This window comes from Ricinus communis, chromosome 2 (genome assembly GCF_019578655.1).
Source record: "Ricinus communis isolate WT05 ecotype wild-type chromosome 2, ASM1957865v1, whole genome shotgun sequence".
Classification (NCBI taxonomy): Eukaryota; Viridiplantae; Streptophyta; class Magnoliopsida; order Malpighiales; family Euphorbiaceae; genus Ricinus; species Ricinus communis.
The window spans coordinates 10991199-11013314 of NC_063257.1; the positions used below are offsets into that span (position 1 = coordinate 10991199).

The 22116-nt window shown below is 33.0% G+C and overlaps 2 protein-coding genes and 1 pseudogene across 5 annotated transcripts; 2 read left to right on the plus strand and 1 right to left on the minus strand.

The window, feature by feature from the left end:
* The first annotated feature begins 945 nt into the window (after positions 1–945).
* Positions 946–4691, plus strand: LOC8282485 (annotated as a pseudogene).
* A 1325-nt stretch (positions 4692–6016) lies between these two features.
* LOC8282484 (eukaryotic translation initiation factor 2D) lies at positions 6017–13919 on the minus strand. Of its 3 annotated transcripts, XM_002523430.4 has the most exons (8): positions 13476–13912; positions 13251–13362; positions 11975–12165; positions 11747–11841; positions 11227–11667; positions 9419–9527; positions 7191–7836; positions 6017–6308 (listed from the first exon to the last, which is right to left on the minus strand). In XM_002523430.4, exons 1-8 carry the CDS (start codon positions 13608–13610, stop codon positions 6187–6189), a joined length of 1851 nt encoding a protein of 616 aa, XP_002523476.1. In that variant the 5' UTR covers positions 13611–13912; the 3' UTR covers positions 6017–6186. The 3 variants fall into 3 exon arrangements, with proteins under 3 accessions (XP_002523476.1, XP_015577434.1, XP_048227156.1); XM_015721948.3 differs by lacking the exon at positions 9419–9527 and having other exon boundaries at positions 7191–7852; positions 13476–13919; XM_048371199.1 differs by lacking the exon at positions 13251–13362 and having other exon boundaries at positions 13476–13614.
* Positions 13920–18744: 4825 nt separating this feature from the next.
* LOC8282483 (probable terpene synthase 3) lies at positions 18745–21563 on the plus strand. 2 transcript variants are annotated; one of them, XM_048371200.1, is made up of 7 exons: positions 18745–18935; positions 19088–19346; positions 19445–19814; positions 19894–20112; positions 20207–20345; positions 20422–20673; positions 21111–21563. In XM_048371200.1, the coding sequence occupies exons 1-7, from the start codon at positions 18825–18827 to the stop codon at positions 21405–21407; spliced, it is 1647 nt and encodes a 548-aa protein (XP_048227157.1). In that variant the 5' UTR covers positions 18745–18824; the 3' UTR covers positions 21408–21563. The 2 variants fall into 2 exon arrangements, with proteins under 2 accessions (XP_048227157.1, XP_002523475.2); XM_002523429.3 differs by having other exon boundaries at positions 19448–19814.
* Positions 21564–22116: the final 553 nt, after the last annotated feature.

Genomic DNA, 22116 nt, shown 5'->3' on the forward strand with positions numbered 1-22116 from the left:
AACCACCGTGTAGATCCCTACCTTCGACACACACACACCCACCTTTTATCATTTGTTAATTTCTTCTTTCTTTCTTTTCCCATTTTTGCATAACCCCGTACACAACCCTTTTCTTATCTCTCTACTTCTCTAAATTCACTATGCATCACCTTCAACCCATCAGACCTCCAAATGTATGTGGGTATGTCTCAGCCAATCTTAGTGTAATCAAATCCAAAATCTTCTTTCCTAACACTTGAACTTCTCCCTTACCTCAATTTTTAGTTCAATACTTGAACCTTACCTCAATTCTTGATGGAAGTAGTGGTATAGCTAAACTAGGAGTGAGGTTTAGTTGCTGAATAACACAAGTTCTCCTAGGTTGATTTAGTTTATATTGCCAAAAGTAAACTATTGGAATTTAATTAATATACTAAATGTATATTTCAACATCTAAATTTTAATTATTTAATCACTTTCCATTTTGATTTTATTTAACTTATTTTTTTTATGAGAGTTAATTATTTTTTGACATGCAACTTTATTCAGCAGATTTACGTATATTGCATATAAATATTTAAATATTATCAAAAAATAAAATTAAATATCTGTAAAATCAAATCAAAAGCTAAAAATAGGCTACAAAAATATAATTAAATATTTATTAAATTAAATTAAAATTTTAAAATATCAAAACTCAAGTGTCTAAATACACAAAATAAAGATTTTTATCCATTTCTAATCTCTCTTCATAATCTATTTCTATCTAGATTTAGTGTATATATCACAACTAATAGGAACATAATACGTATATATAAATTTTTTAAATTTTGATGTTAGATGATTAACACATATTTTATTATTTAAAATTGATAAATGTGTATTAATTTGATGTATTCCTTCCATCAAAATTTCAATGCATCCTTCCATAATCATGAATAACCCACGCTAATGATACAAAGTTTCAAATAAGCGTATATCCTGCTTTAATTCCAAATATGAAAAAACAAAGAAATCAATATTCATCAAAAGAATGAATTGAAGAAAAAAAGAAAAAAGCCAAAGTTTACAGTTCAAATGGTGAATTTTTCCATGAAATTTCACTGAAGGAATTCCACTTTCAGTTAAAATTATCATCCGAAAAAGGCATAATAGCATTAGTACGCATACTTTAGGAGCTCAATAGAACACGTTTCAGGGCTCAACCGAAAAATGACAAAATTCAAGGGCAAATGATCGGTTTTGCCTTGATAAAATAAAGGGTGTGGCAAAAATATTCGGCAGATTTATTACTTGTTCACTTTTAGAAGTATAATTTAAAGTGGAAAAAGCAGAGATAGAAATGGTTTTGAGCTGCAGTTAACCACTCAGACCCTTCAAGAAAGAGTGGGATCCATGGGGTTTAGAAAATTGATGATGCCGTTGACTCCTATTATGTCTACAACAGTAAGTCTTGAACTTTTGGCTATATCTATTCCCATTGCTGATGATATGAAGATAGAGAATTTTATTTGATGGGCATTTGCTGGAGTTGCATCGCTGGCAAGTTGAATTCAGCCCGAACTCCAGCTCCTCCTCCTTCAGCTGCTGCTGCAGCAGCAACAGAGCCGATCCCAGAACCAGACCCAATAGCATGATAAAAAACTGTAGAAAAGCACCATAAGAACCACAATTCAATTTCGATCTGTGGATGGGTAATTTTTTAAAATTTTTGTGGTGGTATATTATATTATTCTTAACATATGTGCAAAAAATCAAATTAAAATTTCTTGAAATGAATTTTTTAAAGGGGTATGATGGGTGGAACATAGTGACGTCTCCGCCTGACACACCACATGAGTCTTTGTGTAAATTCTCAATCTTATATTTCTGTAATCTTTGCTGCTCAGGGAGTATGTGCAATCTCATTTCTTTCTCCAGTCAATTTGTACTGAATGTCTTGATTGTTCATTGTACTGAACCAGATAGTTTACCAACTTGTTAATGGGGATTCTAAGAGATGTCAATATCCTTGTATTGTGCTAAAGTGCCCGACTTCAATTATAATTGAGGGAATCAAATCAAATGGTCCTAGCACAATGAGGTTGGCTAAGTGGCTCTAGAGCTGGTTTGAACCCGTTAAGAGTATTAATAATAATAAAAAAAGAGCATATTTAGACATCAGATGTAGATTAGAAACGAGAGGAGTGTGAACGAGTCATTAACAAATCAATTTTAACTTGGGTCTAAACCATTAGCATGACTTAAACCAAGTTAAATTTGCCTTTTTACATTATAAACTCTTTTATATTCTCTAATCTACCTGATGTGGGATAAATTAACACATCCTTCAACAGATACATCTTTCTTGGGTAGCAATGTCTCTGCCAACAGCTGGTTCTCGATGGCAACAAATGTTACAACACTGATATCTCAGGTAAGTGGAGCGATTGCAGCTTTCTGGGGAAACAATACTAATGAGGACAATGAATTCACAGCTTCAATAGAAGATGATAATCTTCCTGATGGAGGAGCCGCATCGGACTCAAAGTTGAGAGCTTTCACCTTTGCCCAACTGAAAGCTTCAACCTCTAATTTTAGAAGGGATATGGTACTGGGAAAGGGTGGTTTTGGCAGTGTATATAAGGGCTGGATCAAGGAGAACGTTCCATCTCTAGGTATCAGGAAACGGGCCATTGCTGTTAAGAAACTAGATGCAAACAGCAAACAAGGATTTCGACAATGGCGGGTAAGTTTTGTTTTTGTCATTTATATTGCCATTGTATTCAATGATGATAAAGTTATATGATGTTGTATAACTATTTAGTTGTCATTTGTTGGCACAGACAGAGGTTGGTTTCTTAGCAAGGCTTTCTCATCCTAACATTGTAAAGCTGTTGGGATACTGCAAGGAAAATGAAAATTTTCTCATTGTCTATGAATTCATGCAAAAAGGCAGCTTGAATTATCATTTGTTTGGAAGTAAGCACTAACGACTTTCATTAAATTCTTGGGTTACTAACCAAATACATCGTCGATGGTTATCGTTTTCTCTGTGTGACTGCCTATTTTTACTTATGCAGGGAGCTCAGATCGGCTGCTACCATGGGAAGCACGACTTAAAATTATGACAGGAATGGCTCAAGGTCTATCTTATTTGCATATGATGGAGAAGCCAATAATTTTCAGAGATTTCAAGTCCTCAAATGTGCTGCTTGATGAGGTAAAGTTCTGTAGATCTCTAGATTCAATTTATTATACGTACACAACTAAAAGGACTTCAAGAGGTTGAAAAATATTTTCCTCTCCTAATCATGTATGTTATAAAGAACAATATTTGTACTGTTATATGTAAGAGGCTTAACAACAGCAAAAGAGAGCAAGTTATAGGTGACGCGCCCACTGGTTGCATTGAAGCATGAACTGAAAAATCTAAATCACAAAAACTTCAGCATCTGAAAATATGTTGTTATTACATTCTTTCTATGCTGTGTAAACATATTTATGCTGATATAAGATAAGAGCATTTAGACTAATCCCAAAACAGAATAGTTATTTGCAAACCCAGAACTTGAATCATATGTATGATTAGTTTTGGCTAGAATGATGCCCTATCAGATGAGAAACTGAAGTAATAAGAAATTTTTGAGCTATACATTTACTAACTAAATCAGTTCTATTGTCAATACTCATCTCTGAGGTGGTTGATGACAAGAGGTTTTCCTGTATGTGGTTACATACCAAACTTCCATTTTATTGTGCTATTATCTTTTGAACATTTCCTTCTCCCCCATTCTTCAACTTTAGCATCATCCTATGCCATCAATGGAAAATTGAAAAAGAGTAACAGATATTAACTCTAAAGACAATGGGAACAAGTGACTAGTGAGCATAAATTCTCTCTAACTTCATATTTTTTCTGTAGTCTTATACTGCAAAAATATCAGATTTTGGCCACTTCTGGCGATTCACATGTAACAGGACATGTCGTGGGTACTGTGGGTTATACAGCTCCTGAGCACATTGCGGCAGGTATTTATTGAACCATCTAACCTCAGATGACCATTCGTTTTAATGACTGATTTGCTTCAAATTTCTGGCCCTAAATGTTATTGCATTGCGTGGAGTTACAGTTAAAATAACAATTACATGATGTTTAATTAACAGGATGGTTGTATGTAAAGAGTGATGTATATAGTTTCGGTGTTGTTATAGTCGAGATGCTAACAGGACGGAAAGCAATAGATAAGAATCGTCCATCTAGCGAACGCTGCTTGGTCGAGTGGGTAAAGCCATATTTAAAGCAGAAAGCAAAGTTGAGAAAGGTTATCGACTCTAGGTTGGAAGGAAAATTCTCACCGAAAGAGGCCATAGAAATTGCTCTCGTCGCCATTGCTCTCGTTGCCGATAAATGTCTCAACTCGAACCACAAATGTCGACCATCAATGATAGAAGTTGCAGAGAGATTAAAAAAGATCGAAGCTCGATATAGAACTATTAATGAAGGATGAACAAAAAAAACAGAGTGTTACTCAACGGGATCAAATGACATGCATTGGCATGTCCATGATTGCACAAAATTGTGAAATAAGTGCGGATAAATGATGGAAGGACAATCACATAACTGTATTTATTGCACAACAGAGAGAACCAAATAAGTTTGGTTTGGTTGCCCAAAAAAATTTCCTTTCTTTATGCAACTGCCAGTGAATAAGATCCTTGCATTGAATGTATTTGATTCTTGGTATCCTTTGTTCAAAAGGTAACTTCATTCTCATGGCAATGGCAGGCTTAGTATCTGCTAACAAGTGCATATCTCAATTGGAACAAGGTTTACAATCGAATAAGGTCATAATATACGGATATACAAATAAAGCAGTCATCTTTAAGAAAAAAATCGATTTCCTTAATGGAGCATGTGGAAAAATTATGCTGGCATTGCATTATACTTGCTAAATTATATTTTGGCTCAGAGGAAAGCTTGCGCACTCCATTTCTTTGCAGACAAGCAAGTTCATGAAATGTTTTTACTTCTAACCTCTCCTCAGGATTCCATCCCTGAGTTGTGCATCAAGATTTTAATGCACTGTTTCAGCTCATGAGGTAGCCTACCAATTGCACCCTGTGAGAATGACATCTCAAATGACCGTATATTTTCTTTTGCATGCATACCCTGCTGTACAGCTCTTACTTCCAATTCCAAGTTGACATATACTTGTTTTTCTTGTTCTATTTCTATATTCTTAACTGATCTTGCTTGCACAGAATAAGCAGCCAGCTGACATGGCAGACAGGTGCCAGATAAAGGATTAAAATACACTATCCAAACTAGTAGCATTCCGAAGAAGTTTGCCTCAGATTATTAATGTACGCATCTCAAATAGTGCTAAAATCTCCAAGTCAGCAACAAAGATTCTCGAATTCAAAGATCTCCTGTCTATAAGCTATCAGTACCACAATTTGCCTAGTTTTGTACCCATGCATAGAACTGTTAAACTTCTATTAATGGATGGGTGAAATAATGACAGGTGTTCTATCAGAATTTCAACTGTTGCAAACCCAATGCATCTCCCAGGATAGCAGCTAAACTAGCCAGTGATTGGATTTATTGGCCAGACAAGGCCAGGTTTGTCAGTTATGCACACTTGGGATGCAAACCTAAGCATAGAGCTGCAAGAAGCTCAGTCCTGGTGTAGGCAAAATTCCATTCAATAACAGTTCACTATCATATGCCCAAACAAATTTGAAGTTGGTCACTTAAACAAGAATGAGCACATGAACAGATAGGAGACAGCAATAGGCTCTAGACTAGATAATGCTAACTAATTGCTCTGCAGGAAAGAAAGACTAGATGGTATCTGATCATTTTAAATCCTTGCCTAGGCTCAAACAAACGTTATCACATAGCATGTTTAGCTCATACTTCAAAACAAGAGTTTTAAAAGATAAAGAAAAACAAAACTGGCATTGTCATTAAATTCATCATTTACATAGCCAATAAGATTAAAAAAAAAAAAAAAAAAAGAAAGATTCAGAAGAAACAAATGATGCCAAGATATTAGAAAAATAAAAAGATGCACATTGGTTAATATAACCAGAAAAAGGTTGCACATACATTTACGTAGGGTGGTACATGATCTTAAAAAAAAGGGCAGAGTGAAAGAACACAATCAGTTTACTGTGAAAGAGATTAATTGCTTAATAAAAACTGACAGTTAAGAACACTTCTCACTTCTTTGTTTTATCAAGAACCTCAATATATCTTTTGGGAACCCCGTATTGTTCAACTAGATGCCGTGCCACATCATCAATCACGCCACCTTGAATAAGGACCTCATTCCCTTTCTTGCCTGAAAAAAATAGAATATGCAAAAACAATTTCAGAAATTGAACATATGCAGATAAGACAACATTTAACGAGTAGAAGATTCAAAATAGCTTTACAATGATAGCAACTACGGTCTTATAAAAGTGCAGAAGCTTATTCTCTTGCCATAAGGCCAGAAGTTACTTCTCACTATTTGATATAAATATGGGAAGAATTGGAAACATGATACAGAACACCAAAAATTTGAATTAAGATGAGCTGTTCAACGTGTGAAATATATTCAACATAGAAACTAATGGCATATTCACCACTTGACCTTGGAGTCCCACAGACAACCAGTTGAATAATCTTGGCACCAGAATTGCTACCATGGACCATCATTATGCCACCACTAATCTGCTGGTACCAGTGGGCGCTGGCATTACAATTACAATCACTTCTAGTATTACGCTCACTACAATTGAATGTAAAAGTGTAACTAGCAATGTCCTCCCATCACTACCACCAATTGCATCATTTAGGTAATAGCTTAACACTACATCCATCACCATCTTTCCACTAATGCAGCTATTCTCATTAATAGAATAAAAAAGCATAACACTCGAGCGTGTATATACACTACACTTCAAACAATAAGGCCGAAGACACTGATTTTACTTCTGGATTCAGCATTATTAGATGGAAGATATGAAGATAGATGCAAAAGTACTATGCGTTTAGCATCAATCATGAAATAAGCACATTCACATATGACTTAATTTGGTTTCTCCTGAAAATAATTAGCGTACATCAGAAAAGGACTATAGTCCTTAATAATCCTATGGTAACTCCATCGCACTGAAAACAAATTGCTGTTAACAACCCATTAGCATATAAAGTATCTATATGAGTGCACAAACCATACCTGGTAGCTCTTGCACTGATGTACTGCAAGCAAACTTTTTCTGTAGCTCTGATGCCAAAGCTTCAGCATCCATCAAGAATTGTTCTAGACCAGAGACTTTTGTTACCTTCTTGTTACCCTGACGCCTTTCTGTTAAAATTTGAATTGTCTTCAGTGAACCTTTACGAATAGCTGAATCACTTCCTCTAGTTACAATGTAATGGGCTTGCATTCTGCTTATAAATATTGATCCTAAATCTTTCTTATGTATCTCCGTTGGGTATGTTGATCCTTTTTTAACTGTTCCCTTGAACAAAGCATCACACAATGTTGCATCTAAAACTACAAAGGACTTGTTTGTTGGCTTGACCAGATTTTCTTTCTCAATATAGTTGAAGACAATATCAGAGGCTTCCGAAGCAGTGTAGAGCTTCCCTGTATCAGCGCCAACAGAAGCAAAAATAGGATTGACATGTACACTTGGTTTATAGATCTCTGCCACTTCTAGCATTTTTTTGGACTGACTTTCACTGGTAGCTCGATCACCAGCCTGATCAATTTTTTGTTCCTGCCTCTTCTCTGGCTTGAAGGACAAGTAATCCGGGTGACTGCGGTTAATGGAGATTAATACAGTTTCCTTCTTATATTTATCTTCCTTTACCGAAATCTGTCCATGTGGAACACTAATTATAATCATAATGCATGCCTGAAACATATATAAATTTCCTATAGATGCAACTTGTCAAAAACGACTTGACAATACAAGAATCCATATTAAGAAAATGATTAATTTCGCTAGTCGATGGATCCTGCATTTGCAGCCTATTTCACTTATCAAAATGCTATTGCTTTCAACTGCATTATGGAGAGAAGGAAAAGAAGTAATGAAAAGAAATAATAATAATAATAATAATAATAATACAACAGCCAACAAGAACAAGAACAAGAACAATTAAAGCCCCACAGGCTAGCCATCAAATGTGTGACCTTTTATAATATAATGAACACAAGAAATGGGTATCTAAAATTACACAGAAAATCACAGACACCATTTTGTCAATACGATAGATATGAAACTTCTACCATAAAATCTTGGCAAAACCAAATAGAAGTACTGAAACATGCGTTCAAACATCTATTATCCCTTGCCTCTTTGCTGGTGTCACCATCAGCAGAATGTTTCTGCAAATGCAGAACAAATTTCAAGCAAGGTAAGCTTACAGGATGATTCTTTTATTGTGGGAAAGGAAGAATTTGGAGTTTTTGATTTAAGGCTGAGTAGTCAACAACTCTATTTATGGATAGCATCCAATCCTAAGAGATGAGTCTTCATCTTTTTTAACTTGCAGATGCATTACCTCCTTTTACCCTTACAGTTTCACTAAAAAATAGATTTATATAACCTATGGCTACACAATGCATCTCACAGAACATGCTACTATATTGACATCAATTTCTAGAAGTTGAAGACATATACTTGGACAAGCCAACTCAATGACTTGTTTCATTTGGCTTTCGCTTGAAAACCCAAAATTCATATGTAATACTTGAATTCCTCTTCCTTGGGAGAGGGGAAAAATCCTTCATCTTATCACACCCTACGATAGAAATACTCTTTACTCAGGTTGCATAAGCAATGAAATGTCTTCATATTATGGACTGCCCACATAGAAATAAAAGCTGTCCTTAGTGCATAAGGCTGACTTCACAAAGTCATATGCCTTGTAAAATCATTCCTCTAGCCCATTCAAAAAAATTAACCAAGTATTGCCAACCAAATGGTAGCATGATTGGTCATCCTACATCCTTTAGAAACGTAGTAGTAGGGAGGTCTCAAGTCTGAGTCTCTTTATTTAAATAATATGAGATTTATTGCATTTATGGTGAGTGTTCTTAATAGGAGAAGACTACCTCCCAATTTGTAATCACCGCACCCCCTTTGGATTTAAAAATAAAAAGCAAGTGTTTTTCTTTTTTACTTCTTTTTTTTTTTTTTTCTAATTGCAAACACTAAAGAAAGTTATGAGAAATTACCCTTGAATATGTTCACAAGCCTGCAAATAAAGCCTTACCTTAATCAAAGAAAGCCCAAATATTGGTGACAATGTCATCAAGGAAAAAGTTATAAAAAAGGACCTTAAAATGCCTTGAGAATTAACACAGCAAGAAGCAACATATGGTATATTATATAACTACGAGATTTTGCTCTCCAAAATTTCAGTATCCCAGAGATAGCATGAGGAACGCACCAATCCTGCTGATGATTTAGCTTGTAGCCATTTTGAGAGTTTCTTGTGGGATGATTTCTTGATATCTAGCAGGACGCCTGGAGGCCTACAAGGCAAGACATGGTTTGACCTGCACCAACACAGACAAGCAACTAGTTCTATTTCTAGCAATGACAGGGAATCATGACAAAATTTGGCCTACCTACTATGTAGGCAACTAACAATGTGTTTGAATGGGGTGTAGGCAAGGAGAGGGAAGGGTACGCATTTAGCCTTGTCTGAGAGGAGGTGAGGGAGCAGAAGTAAGGGTAAGTCATACCCATCTTTATCTCACAAAGAATGAATATTGCTACACCTCAATTTGGTATAAGGAAGGGTAAGAAAGTTCACAAAGCTTTTCCATCATTTTTATATGAATAATATTTTTGTAATATCAACCGTTCTTACCTTCCTCTAAAGAACCTTCCTTTACCTTGTTCTCAGAAAAGGTTAAGTAATTACTTTCCTTACCCTTCCTAATTGAACCTCCATCTCATCCAATCAAAATAAACTGTAAAGTTACAAACCTAAAATACAGGTTATGTACAATAAAATTCTTATCCATATCATGTGTAGTTAACACGTGCAACTAATGCATTGAATTGTCTGTGTATGTGTGTGCATACCGGGCGTGTGTTGAAAGTGAAGTGAATATCTCTTCATTAATATCCAGGTTTGTTAGAGGGAAATCTTTATTTGTATTATCATAAATACTATATTGGTCAATGGTAAGTGCTAATTAACACAAACCTAACAACTCTAATTACACACCTCAACTTAACTGGGAATAAGATCTTGGAAGTTCAACTTTTATGTTTTAAAGACACACGGCAAAAATTTAGCTAGTTCAAACAGAGATCTTCAAAAGCAAACCAAACCACCTTTGTCAAATGAAGTGACAAAACAATTAAGAACTTTTCAGTTAGCAAAACAAACTATCTATCAAATAAAAAAATTCCGAAGTTACCAAAACAAGTACCCCTCCTTTGAAATATTATAGGCCACTAAAATGATTTAAAGAAGAAGAAGAGAATTCAAACCGCGTTTAGTAATACGTGGAACTTTTACAAGCACTCCATGAACCTTCAACATCGACAATTATGCACCAATTTGTGTTGCATATAATATTTTCCTAAAGCATTTTCCAGTATTTGCTGCATTGCAAAATTGGTTGATTACGCACCATTGTCTTGCATGCAATATTGTCCTAATGCATGTCCCAATGTTTGGTGCATAGCAAAATTGGTTGACGGAACATGTTCTCAGGGTCTCTGCAAAAACTCAGATGGGAACTCAATTTTGGCACTCCACAAACTTGATAGAAGTAAGAAAATCTATACCAATGAGTTTGGACGCCTTAAAAATATAAGATTTATCTTTTTTCAACTTCAAAAAATAAGGCATGTTAGCATTTGTTGCCCCTTCTTTTCTTGATTAAATAAGTTCCAAACTGGAATTTGAATTAAAAATTATCTTTTCTGCCACCATTCCGCCTTAGAGGGAAGCACCCGCACGAGAAAGGGTGGTTGATGCAGAAGCAAGAATGTACCGCAAATTCCCTCTGCCACTACCATACTCTAGCTTTGGCAGTTTTCACCATTGGGATATAAGAACTCACAAAAAATTTACAAGTTGATATGCATTTTGATCCAACCACATTAAACAATACAGAGTTCAAATCTGACTATAGTATGCAGAAATATAAATGACCAATTCATGAGCATGAGAGAGAGAGAGAGAGAGAGAGAGAGAGAGAGAGAGATGTGCAGACTTCCCAACAAGCATCTTACCACAGGGTGCTGCCAGGCATTGGAAGATCTTTGTCCTTAACAGTTGTATGTAGGGCTTGCAACAAGCATTTGTCCAAATAAGCATCCACATCACCCGTTGACAAGATATGCTGCTCCTCAATAGTTGATTCATCGGCAGTATCATTGTCCATCACTTTCATATCACTCACAACAGCAGTGACTTGTTCTATTATATCATGTTTAGATTCTTTAGAATCAAGTTCTGTGATTGTAGAAGGGTGAGATTCTGATATGACATCATTTACATCAGCAGATTCCCCAATTTCATCAGTCTCAACCTTATTTAGCTGATCATTTGACACATCATAAGCAGTTTCATATGAATCAGAAACTTGAATTGATGATGTGAAAGCAGGATCCTCAAAGACAACATCTTCAAAAAATCCTGCATTTGGCACATAATGCCCCTCAACTGACTCCCTGCACATTATTCTTAGATCATGTCAAAGATGGAAGCTGTCAGTATTCAATCTCTCAACGAGTTTCCAGATATGCATACCAAAGTAGGTCCCGATAATAGTGAGTTATCCTTAAGGCCTTCCCACGCAAACCAGCTTTTATTGCTTCACTGCTGCTCATAGTTGTAGATCCAACCTGAATAAAACAAGCATTGCTGACATGATTATTAGAATAGATCAACTATCAGTCCAGATAGTACAAGGATAGAAGGCATTTGAGAGCATGTGTGTTTATGCGAGTGAGAGAAAGAATTCAACGGAAGTCTTACCGCTATTGGTGCTGGATTCCCAGGAACTTTTACTGCCCATGGTTCCCCAGCTGAAAAGGATGGTAGACCTTCGGCAGGTATACTAATACCAGGAAACATCAAATCTGCCCCTCCAAGGATATATCGAGAGACCTCACCGCCCTTCAGCATAAAAGATGGCAAGAATTCAGGGACGTTCCACAGGGCAAAGACTGCAATGTAAGATGCAACACAGAGATTAATATCAAGCAAGAGCAGTTTAAATTTGCAATAGGGCCCTGTTAGTCGTTGCACATGGACCAAAAATTTAGCTTTAATTCCTAAACCAATAAATGTACAATCAACTGCTTGATATCGACATCTTGTCAAGTGCCAACAATTAGACATAAACAGACTATACAACCCATTATTTGGATATAGAAGGTTATCAATCAAAACTTTAAATTTGGAATTCCTTCTAATGTTCTGTCAGTTTTAGGCTTGTAAAATAATATGTTTATATCTTTTAGTTCCTTGGTTCTATTATGCATTCATATTGCGAAATAAGAAAAGTAAGGAGGATATCACTCACAAGGTAAGAACACTGGCTGCAATAGACAAGGGCAATCAAATTCATGTCCAATGTAAGGAGCAAGCACAATAACAATGCAATTAAGCAGGATATGATGATAATATAATAATAAAAGGCAATCAGTTCTGGGAGGAGAAGAAACACTTGTGAGATGAATACCAAAATGGGTGTAGGTGGTACCTATGGATAAAATGAGGAAGGACCAACTGAAATTAGCTGATATAATATAAGGGGTACACTAAGGATGCCATCAGGTAAATCAGTCATAGGAACCGGCAATGCTAGGATTCATGCAAACGCTAAACCCAAACTAATCAAGGAAATTGATCAGTTTAGCCTATTACTACTAACTTAAGATTAAGGCTAAATTAAGTTAGATTCGGGAAAGTGTTCATGAAGAATCATTACTTACAACAAAACTCATGGACCGAAACAATGGTTTGTTAAAACAATAGTCCGATTGACCTACACAGCAACAGATTATAAAACCTCCCTGAACTGTATGCTCGAAAGTCATTGTCAGCCAACTACTTGAGCCAAGTTTCTCATTCTTATTATTATTTATACACATTCTAAACCCACTACAACACACAACAACAGTAAATATAGATCTCAAATATTGATATTATATACCACTATAAACGGCCTTTTCTTAAGTCCAAGCGATACCACACACATTTCTACAAACTACAATTTTTCTTTTTTGGTCATATAAAGTAAGTGAACCTGTGGGAAAAATATCAGTGCCACGGCCATCAACATCGAAAAACATTGGAAAGCCACCTTCAACACCATATACATGTACTCGATTTTGAAACTTTGCAACTGTTATATCTGCCTATAAACACACAACACACAAAAAAAAAAAAAACATACATTAAATAAATGAATAGACAAGAACACGAATATAAAAATTCTAAAAAAAAAAAAGTAAATTAAAAAAAATAATACTTTGGGAGGGAGTAGAGTATCGATATCGGCATCAGAAGCGCGAGGAAACTTATCTCTGATGCTGCGTTTAAGCTTTTTCCTGTCAGCTCCTGATAGCCTCTGATGCGATTTTGCTTCTACTGCCTTCTTAAACATTCTTCTTCTTCTTCTTCTTCTTCTTCTTCTTCTTCTTATTATTAATATTATTATATTATTTATTAAATCAACCTAAGTTTAAGAGAATACAAAAGGGAATTTGTTGAGAGCTAGACAGGGAATTGATTTTTCTTTTTCTTTTTCTTTTTTTCTTTTTTTGGTTAAGAGAGAAATGAGAGCTGCAGAAAAGGAAGCTTCGAGAAAGGAAGGAGCATCGAGTACTTTCAGCAGGTAGGTAAAATACGCACGTAAGCTAATGCGATTAGGCACTGTGCACCGCCAAAAAGGTGGATTTAGGGTTCTGGTACTAAAATAAAATACTTTACTTTTATGGTCCAATTTATTATTATTATTTTTTATTTAAAATTTGATGGGTCCAATTTAAAACTCAACTAGTTCAGATTATTAACACAACCCAAATTTTGTTAAAAGAAGAAAATTACTGTTTTCGGAACACAAGGAGAAGAAAGACCACAATCACCGGTCCTTCGCTAGTAACACCCGGAAATGGCTTGGAACAAGAGAAGGAAAGGAAGGGGCAAAAAAAAAAAAAAAAAGCCCTCAAGCTAAAGGGGGCAATGTGGTTAGTTTATTTGTATTAGTCGTAGAAGTTCGGTCGGTTTTCCCTTTAGTTGGAAAGAATGTAGTGTGGTGACTAGTTTTGCATCGTTATGTTAAGGGAGCCTTTGCTTTAGCTTTGAGACTTTTTACCTCTTCAACCGAAGAAAGTCTAAAGCCTCCCCCTCCCAGCGGAGTAGAATAAGTCCTGTAATATCCTTTTGTCGACTAAGGTCACTTCTTCTTTTATTTCCAAATAGAGGGCCCGACTTTCTTAGTAAAGTAAACGATATGCTTTTTGACTCCTCTTGCCTGAGATGGCAGATTGAACTCACCCAAGCTCAAGCTCAAGCTCGCAGGAGCTTAGGCAAAACCAATGCGAGTTCAGAGCGAGGTAAAGCTTATTTTCTCTTAGTGCTATGTCATTTTGAGACAAACAACTCACTAATGACATGGTACAATTCCAACAGTCAATTTCTAAACCCCAAAACCTATCTTAACCCTCTGTTGCCGTAAATCTAACTAACCTACACAAAATCATTATTTTCTCATCTCAAGGCCAAAACCCTGAATTGCATAGAAACCTTAAGTAAAACTCACTAAAAACCATAAAACTTCCATTAAACCAAGAACCAAACGATCTACACTTAGTTTTTGGTTGAAGAACCCTCAATCACCACCTTAAATGGAAATTTCCAACCTTTGTAAACCTTCATTTGTCAATCCTAGCTAGTATTTTTAAAGATTTCTATAAACTTCTTCATCTTTTAAGTATTCTTTTTTTCTTTTAATTTTATTATATAAAAATGACCACTTAAGGGCCCAACCAACTTAATTCTTTTTCGATTTAGTGCTATCTCCGTTTGATTAACCTTCTATTCTTCATTTATATCTTTTATTTTTGAATTTTTTGTGATTTGAGTGTAAAGAAAGGAAAAAATCATTTTTCTAATCTATGTGAAGATTACCACTGTTTACTCTTTTCAAGTTGAACTCACGTTCGTTCAGTCTATACTCGCACGAGTTCAATCCAAGAACCTTTGAAACGCAGCGTTTTAGCCATAAATGTCGCAGTTTGAGTTTTTAAGGTTATTAGAACCTGAGCTCGGCCTTATAAAACCTTTATTTTTGTCGTTTTATCTTTTGTTTATGCTATTTTGAGCTATTCGGAGGGTTTTGGAACTAAGCTCGTGCGAGCTCAGCCTCCACTTGCACGGACTTGGTCCTCTAAATCTTCATTTTCTGTCGTTTTATCATTATTTGTTGTCGTTTTGGTGTTTTAGGAATTGTTGCTGAGTTAAATTAAAAGAGACCCTTTTCATTTACATGTTAGGTAATCGTCACTTTATTTGGTTAATAATAATGTAGGCGAAAAACTTAATCTATTAACACTTACTTTCGGAATAATAATATGATTGATTTGGTTATTAATTTCTTTAGTTAACCAATGAGAAATTGACACATCAGATTCCTCTCTCTTCCTTATTTTTATTTATTGGATAGTATGTGATGTATTTATATTTTATTTGACAACCAATCAAAACGTAATTAAAATTAAATGATTAAGATGAAATAAATTAAGAATTTATTATGAAGATAAAACTAAACTAGTCGTTTATTTATGTGTTGCATAATTTTATTATTAATTTAATTGTAAATAATAATGTAAAATTGATTCTATAAAAAGTTTAATAAAATTTTAAAAATTTATAATTATTTATCATATTATAAAAATTATAGTAATTTAAAATATTTTCAAGTGTCTTTCCTAATATTAAAGTTATTTAAAATATCTATTGATTGATTATTAATTATATATAAAATTCTACAAACATGATTGATACACTATTTTGATTAAAAATTATTATCATATTATAATCATAACATATATAAAAGTGTGAAGGGGATAGACAAATTTACTAAAATAGATTTATTGATTGTTTAGCTAATTAAATTAATTAGGTCATTTATTAATTAATTTTATTAATAATAAAAAATATTAATTGTTATCTAATTCTAGAAATTCAATTCTATAAAGATTTTAATGTTTATTATAAAATAAATTCTTAAATAATATTACAAAAAAATAAATTATAATACTATTATAATTATCTATATTCTTCAAAGTAATTAACTTTTAATAGATTTACTATAAATAAAAAATTTTAAATGAGTACTACTACTTTTATAGAATTTGAGATTAAATTATAATACTAAATTTTTTTAAATTTAATTACTAATTAAATTCTGAACTTTATACTTTTTAATAATTTATCTAATTGGTTCAAAATATTTATGCTTTTAATTTATTTTTAAAAATATTTTTCGACATCAATTTTTAAAATTTTACAGTTAAAATAATGACGTGGCAAATTATTTTGCTTATCTTTAGTGAATTAATAAAAGTTTAATTTGTAATTATAGTTTTTCTATAATTATTTTTATTTTTATAATTAATTCTTGAGAATTATAAAAATTCAAAATTATTTATTTATCTATGCTATCATACCCTTCCCTCTCACGTTTTTCTTTCTGTTTTTTCTTGCAATTATTTCAACTGAAATGATTACGGTGGATTAAGCTCAACTCTTCTGAAATACATTGGCGGAGCCCGTCTTTTGATGGGCTATCAAGAAAAGACAAAAGGGAACACGGTTGAGGTTTTGGTTTTGGTTTCCAAGAAGAATATATGCGCGTGGTTTGTGTTTTTTTATTTTCGTTTCCGCGTAGGTTTTGCCTTTTGTCTATATGCATATGGTTTTTTTTAAAGAAATACATCATCATATAAAAAAATTAAAAAAAAATTAAAAAATATATATATATATATATATATAAATTTATGCATTACAACCATTAATCATATTTACAGGACAATAGATTATAGTTCTTCATGCTCTACTTTGTGGTACTAAGTTATATATTGACTTTATAAGTATTTTTTGACAAATATTATTGTTTAAATGTTAGATTGAATCTCTATTTTCTCTTTATCGCTTCTACTACTGACAGAAAATCTAATGTCCCTATAATGTAAAATTATAAAACTCATATAGAAAAGAGAATTTAACACCCCCATAATAAGGATTGTAAAACTTCTCAAAAATTATTAATATTTTTTATTTTTTTTATTCATAGAAGACCCAATAGGTCGTGAACTATACAATAAAGAATAACCATCATCTTACATTCGCTTTTTAGATGGAAACTCACATAATACAAAAGTGGAAACTTGAATTCAAAATATCCACCTCTCAAAAATAAATATTTTTACGACTTAAATTAGGTCTCAAATGTCACTGATACTAATTTATTAAAACTAATATATAATAAAAAAAATATTACTATTAATTTAAAAGTGATCGATAGTAGGTCAAAATATGTAATTTTGATAAACAAAAAAAAAAAATTAGAGAGAAAGAAATGAGACGGTAAGGGTCAAGTCTATCTTTGGGTGAAAAATGTGTCACATTAGCATCGGTTTCGTATTGATGAAAAAATAATTTGTTTCTAACATCCTCAAGTGGAAATCTTTTCCCGCTTGATCTCATCCTCACATCGCATGACTTTGTGTTCTCTATATATATTTATATTCGCTCTACCTCACATTGCATTGTGATCATAAGATTATCATGTTTTACTATATTTATGTATATTTAATCAATTCTCTTCTATTAAAATAATTTAGTCTTTATTTAGTGATGGCATAATCTAATGATTAAGATTTTGGAATTCTCCCCTATTAAAATGTGAGTCAATTAATATGTCTAGGATTTATAATTTTTATAGCTCAAGGTAGCTAAATATATTGTCATATGATGGAAGTTTATGAGAAGAGCAAACAAATTATTTTTTTTGTAGTTTATTCAAGGAAAAATAATAAAAATATCTATATTTCTTTAAATTTTAATTTCTTTTATTGTGTGAAAATATTAAAAAATATGATTTAAAATAAAAAAATATAATTTTGGTTGTTTTTAGTTTTCTTTTAATATCAGAGAATAACTAAAAATAATAAAAGAATAACGAAAAAACAACTAAAAAGTAATTAAAAAATGACCACGCAGTATTTTTAAAAGATAAAATAAAATAGTATTTTTGAAGAAAAAAAGTTTACATAGTAAAATATAATATATATATTTTTTATTTTAGAATATTTTTGAAAAATTCTCTTTATTCAAACCTAATTATTCATTGTATATATAGATTTAATTGTCAAATAAATTTTATTTTTTAAATCTATTTTTAAATTTAGCACATAATTTTAATTTTTTAATTTAACGAGATAATTTTCTTAAAGATATCTTTTAAAGATAAAGATGATTGTGACCCTAATATTTAGAATGTATTTATTAAAGTTACTGATAATTTATATTTAACTTATATTAAAATTATAATAAATATGCTAATTTTAAATTATAAATGATTGGATAATTAAAAGATCAATTTATTAATTAATATAGTGTTGAAAACAAAAATTAAATGCTATTTTTTTTTATTAGAGTTGTAATAATTTAAAAATTAATTTATTAGTCGATAAACTATTATATATATATATATATATATGCCGAATAACTGCATAATATAGCTCTTACTGAAGAACTTCAAACATTGAGCTTACTTACAGTTATCTGCTCTCTTATTCTTCTGACCAAAAGCATGGCCCTTCCGGTTCAAGCTGCACCACAAAGGGCTCAAGTTCGTCGAACAGCACAATTTCATCCATCCGTCTGGGGTGACTACTTCATCAAAAATGCACCTGACAACAAGGTAAATTTCCCTTCTTTGCTGGATACAAGTCAAATTTTTTAAGCAGGAAGTAGTACAAATACTTTGAGCCTAACATGCCATCTTGGGTACTCAACTAAATGATTTAGTTTTTTTTTCTTTTTTTAATTTACATTCTTTATATATTTGCATAGATGGTGAGTATTTGGAAAGAGCAAGCCAAAGTTCTGGAAGAGGAAGTTAGGAGAATGATTATCTCTGAGACTCAAAAGCCCTCAGGAAAACTGAAGTTGATAGATGTAATCCAACGACTGGGTATTGCTTACCATTTTGAAGAAGAGATTGGAGAAGTAATTGAACAAGTTTATAGTAATTATGATGATGATGAAGACCTCTATGATATTGCTCTTCGATTTCGACTGCTAAGACAGCAAGGCTATAATGTTTCGAGTGGTAATTAAATTGTATTTCCTACTAATCTGAATCGATCATCAGAACATTTTCTTTTTACCTATGAATCACTGTCAGCTCTGCTGTTTTTCTTGGTGAAGCAGATGTATTCGACAAGTTCAAGGATTGCAAAGGTGATTTCAAGAAGCATCTGGTTAATGACGTCCAAGGCTTGTTAAGCTTGCATGAAGCTTCATATATGAGTGTGCAAGGGGAAAAAATACTAGATGAAGCTCTTGAATTCACCAAAACTCACCTTATGGCGACCCAATTGAGTTCTCCTCTTCCTGACCAAGTGAGTCATGCCTTGAGGTGGCCTGTTCGCAGAGGTTTACCGAGGAAAGAGGCATGGCAATACTTCTCCATTTACCAGCAAGATAGGGAACATATTGAACCTCTACTGAAGCTGGCAAAGTTGGATTTCAATATAGTGCAAAAATTGCATCACAAAGACATGAGCATTATCACAAGGTAAGCTATTTTAAACGCAGTTCTTTTTGTTCCGACAAGCATTCAACAAGAAAAGCATAAGTTGGTTTGTGCATTTCAGGTGGTGGATAGACTTGGACTTCACAACAAAGCTATCTTTCGCTCGGGACAGGGTGATCGAATGCTCTTTCTGGGCATTAGGGGTGTTTTATGAGCCTCAATTTGTTTTTGCCAGACAAGTATTGTCTAAAGCTGTGGCTATCCTGTCTGTTATGGATGACATCTATGATGTTCATGGTACAATTGAAGAACTTGAGCTCTTCACTGAAGTTGTTGAGAGGTTTGTTAGTTAATTACTTCATCATTTCATGATAGTTTTTGCAAATCTTTTGAGTCTCTAGTCTTCATCATAATCAATATAATGGACCATTCAGGTGGGATATTAGCATGAAAGATCAGCTTCCAGATTATATGAAGTGGTATTTTGAAGCATTAATAGATTTCTACGCTGAAATAGAGGCTGAAACAACCAAGGGAGGGAGGTCCTTCTGTATTCATTACGCAAAGGAAGCGGTAAGGGTGCAAGTCTTTTTTAAATTTCGGTGCAATTTCAATGCCTTTAAACTGCAACTGGTTAATGAAATTGCAGGTGAAGAAGCAAGTGAGAGCCTACATCACTGAAGCAAGATGGTTTAACAATGATTATGTGCCAACACTGGAAGAATATATTTCTAATGCTGTGATCAGCTCTACTTATCCCATCTTGATAACTTTGTCCTTCTGCGGAATGGGCAAATTCGCTTCCAAGGATGTCTTTGATTGGCTGTTCACCGAACCTAATAAACTATTATATACTGCATCAGGTCTTGCTAGGCTCATAGATGACATCCGGTCTCATGAGGTAAGGCAATTAATTAATTAATTATCTCAATCAAATTATAGTCTATCACCAATAGTTTTTTCATTTTAAACCATGGTATGATAATAAATTATTCTATCAGAATTGCCTCTATTAGTTCCATGTAGAAGAGCTGATAATTTAGCAAATTGTATGTTCAATCTTTGGAAGTTACCCAAGAACCAGTAATTATAGGGTCGAGATTTTAATATTATATATTTTTCCAAAGTATTACAAATGTTTTCAGAAGGAAAAGAGATGAGACGCAGACTCGAACTCAAGACCTACCGACATATAATCTATGTATGAGTTGATATTAAAAAATAAATTTTTATTTTATTTTATTTTCAGATAATGTCCAAGGTTAAATTTAATATCTCTAACAAAAATGATGACCTGATTTCGATCTGAAAGCTGTAAATATTTTAATACTTGCGCAGTTTGAGCAAGAAAGGGGACATGTTGCTTCAGCTGTGGAGTGCTACATGAAGCAGCATAGTGTGTCAAAGCAGGAAGCCTACAATGAGTTAAACACCATAGTTGTCAACATGTGGAAAGACCTAAACGAAGAGCTCCTTAAAGAAACAGGTGTGCTTCCGAAGCCAATTCTTGCATGTATTCTGAACATCGTGCGAGTGATGGATGTAGTGTACAAGGATGAAGACAGTTATACAAACTCCAGGAATTCACTCAAGGATATCCTGGCAACTTTCCTCGTCAATCCTGTGCCTGTTTAAGCATCTCAGGCTTTTGGAACCGCTTCCTCTGAAATATAAGAGCACTCCAATAGTGTTTTTATTTTAAGGATCATATTAGTGAATGTTTAAATAAAGAATCCATGTAATAGACTTTTTATATTTTTCTCTTAATTTTACTTTTATTTTTATAAGCAATGATGGTCTTGATTTTTCTTTTTTTTTTTTTTTTTTTAATTTATATACCAATAGAAAAATAAAATTAAAATCTAATTAATAAAGTGTATAAAAATTGGGTGGATTTTAAAGTACTGTAATTTACAGGGGCTTTTCAATATTTTTTATATATTTATTGAATAAAAAAATTAGATTAATTTACATAAAAAAAAATTTCTTAAAAAATTTACAAAAAAATTATTCTAGCATGTAATTTTATAAAAAAGATTTATGTTAAATATTTTATATAAATTTGACCCAATTTTATAAGTTTTTTTTTAAATAAACATATAAAAATATATCAAAAAATGACCGTAACTACAAGATTCTAGAATTCATCTGAAAATTGATATGCATTTATTAAAATCAAAATAGAGAGTGAATCTGGTATCTAAATATGAAAAATCAAATTAGAATGAATTTTAACTCCTTAAATATAAAAAATCAAACTAACTTTTTCTTTTACATTTAAAAAATAAAAAATATATTGTAATTTTATTTTACTAGATGGTTTTTTGATGTGTCTAAATTAGTA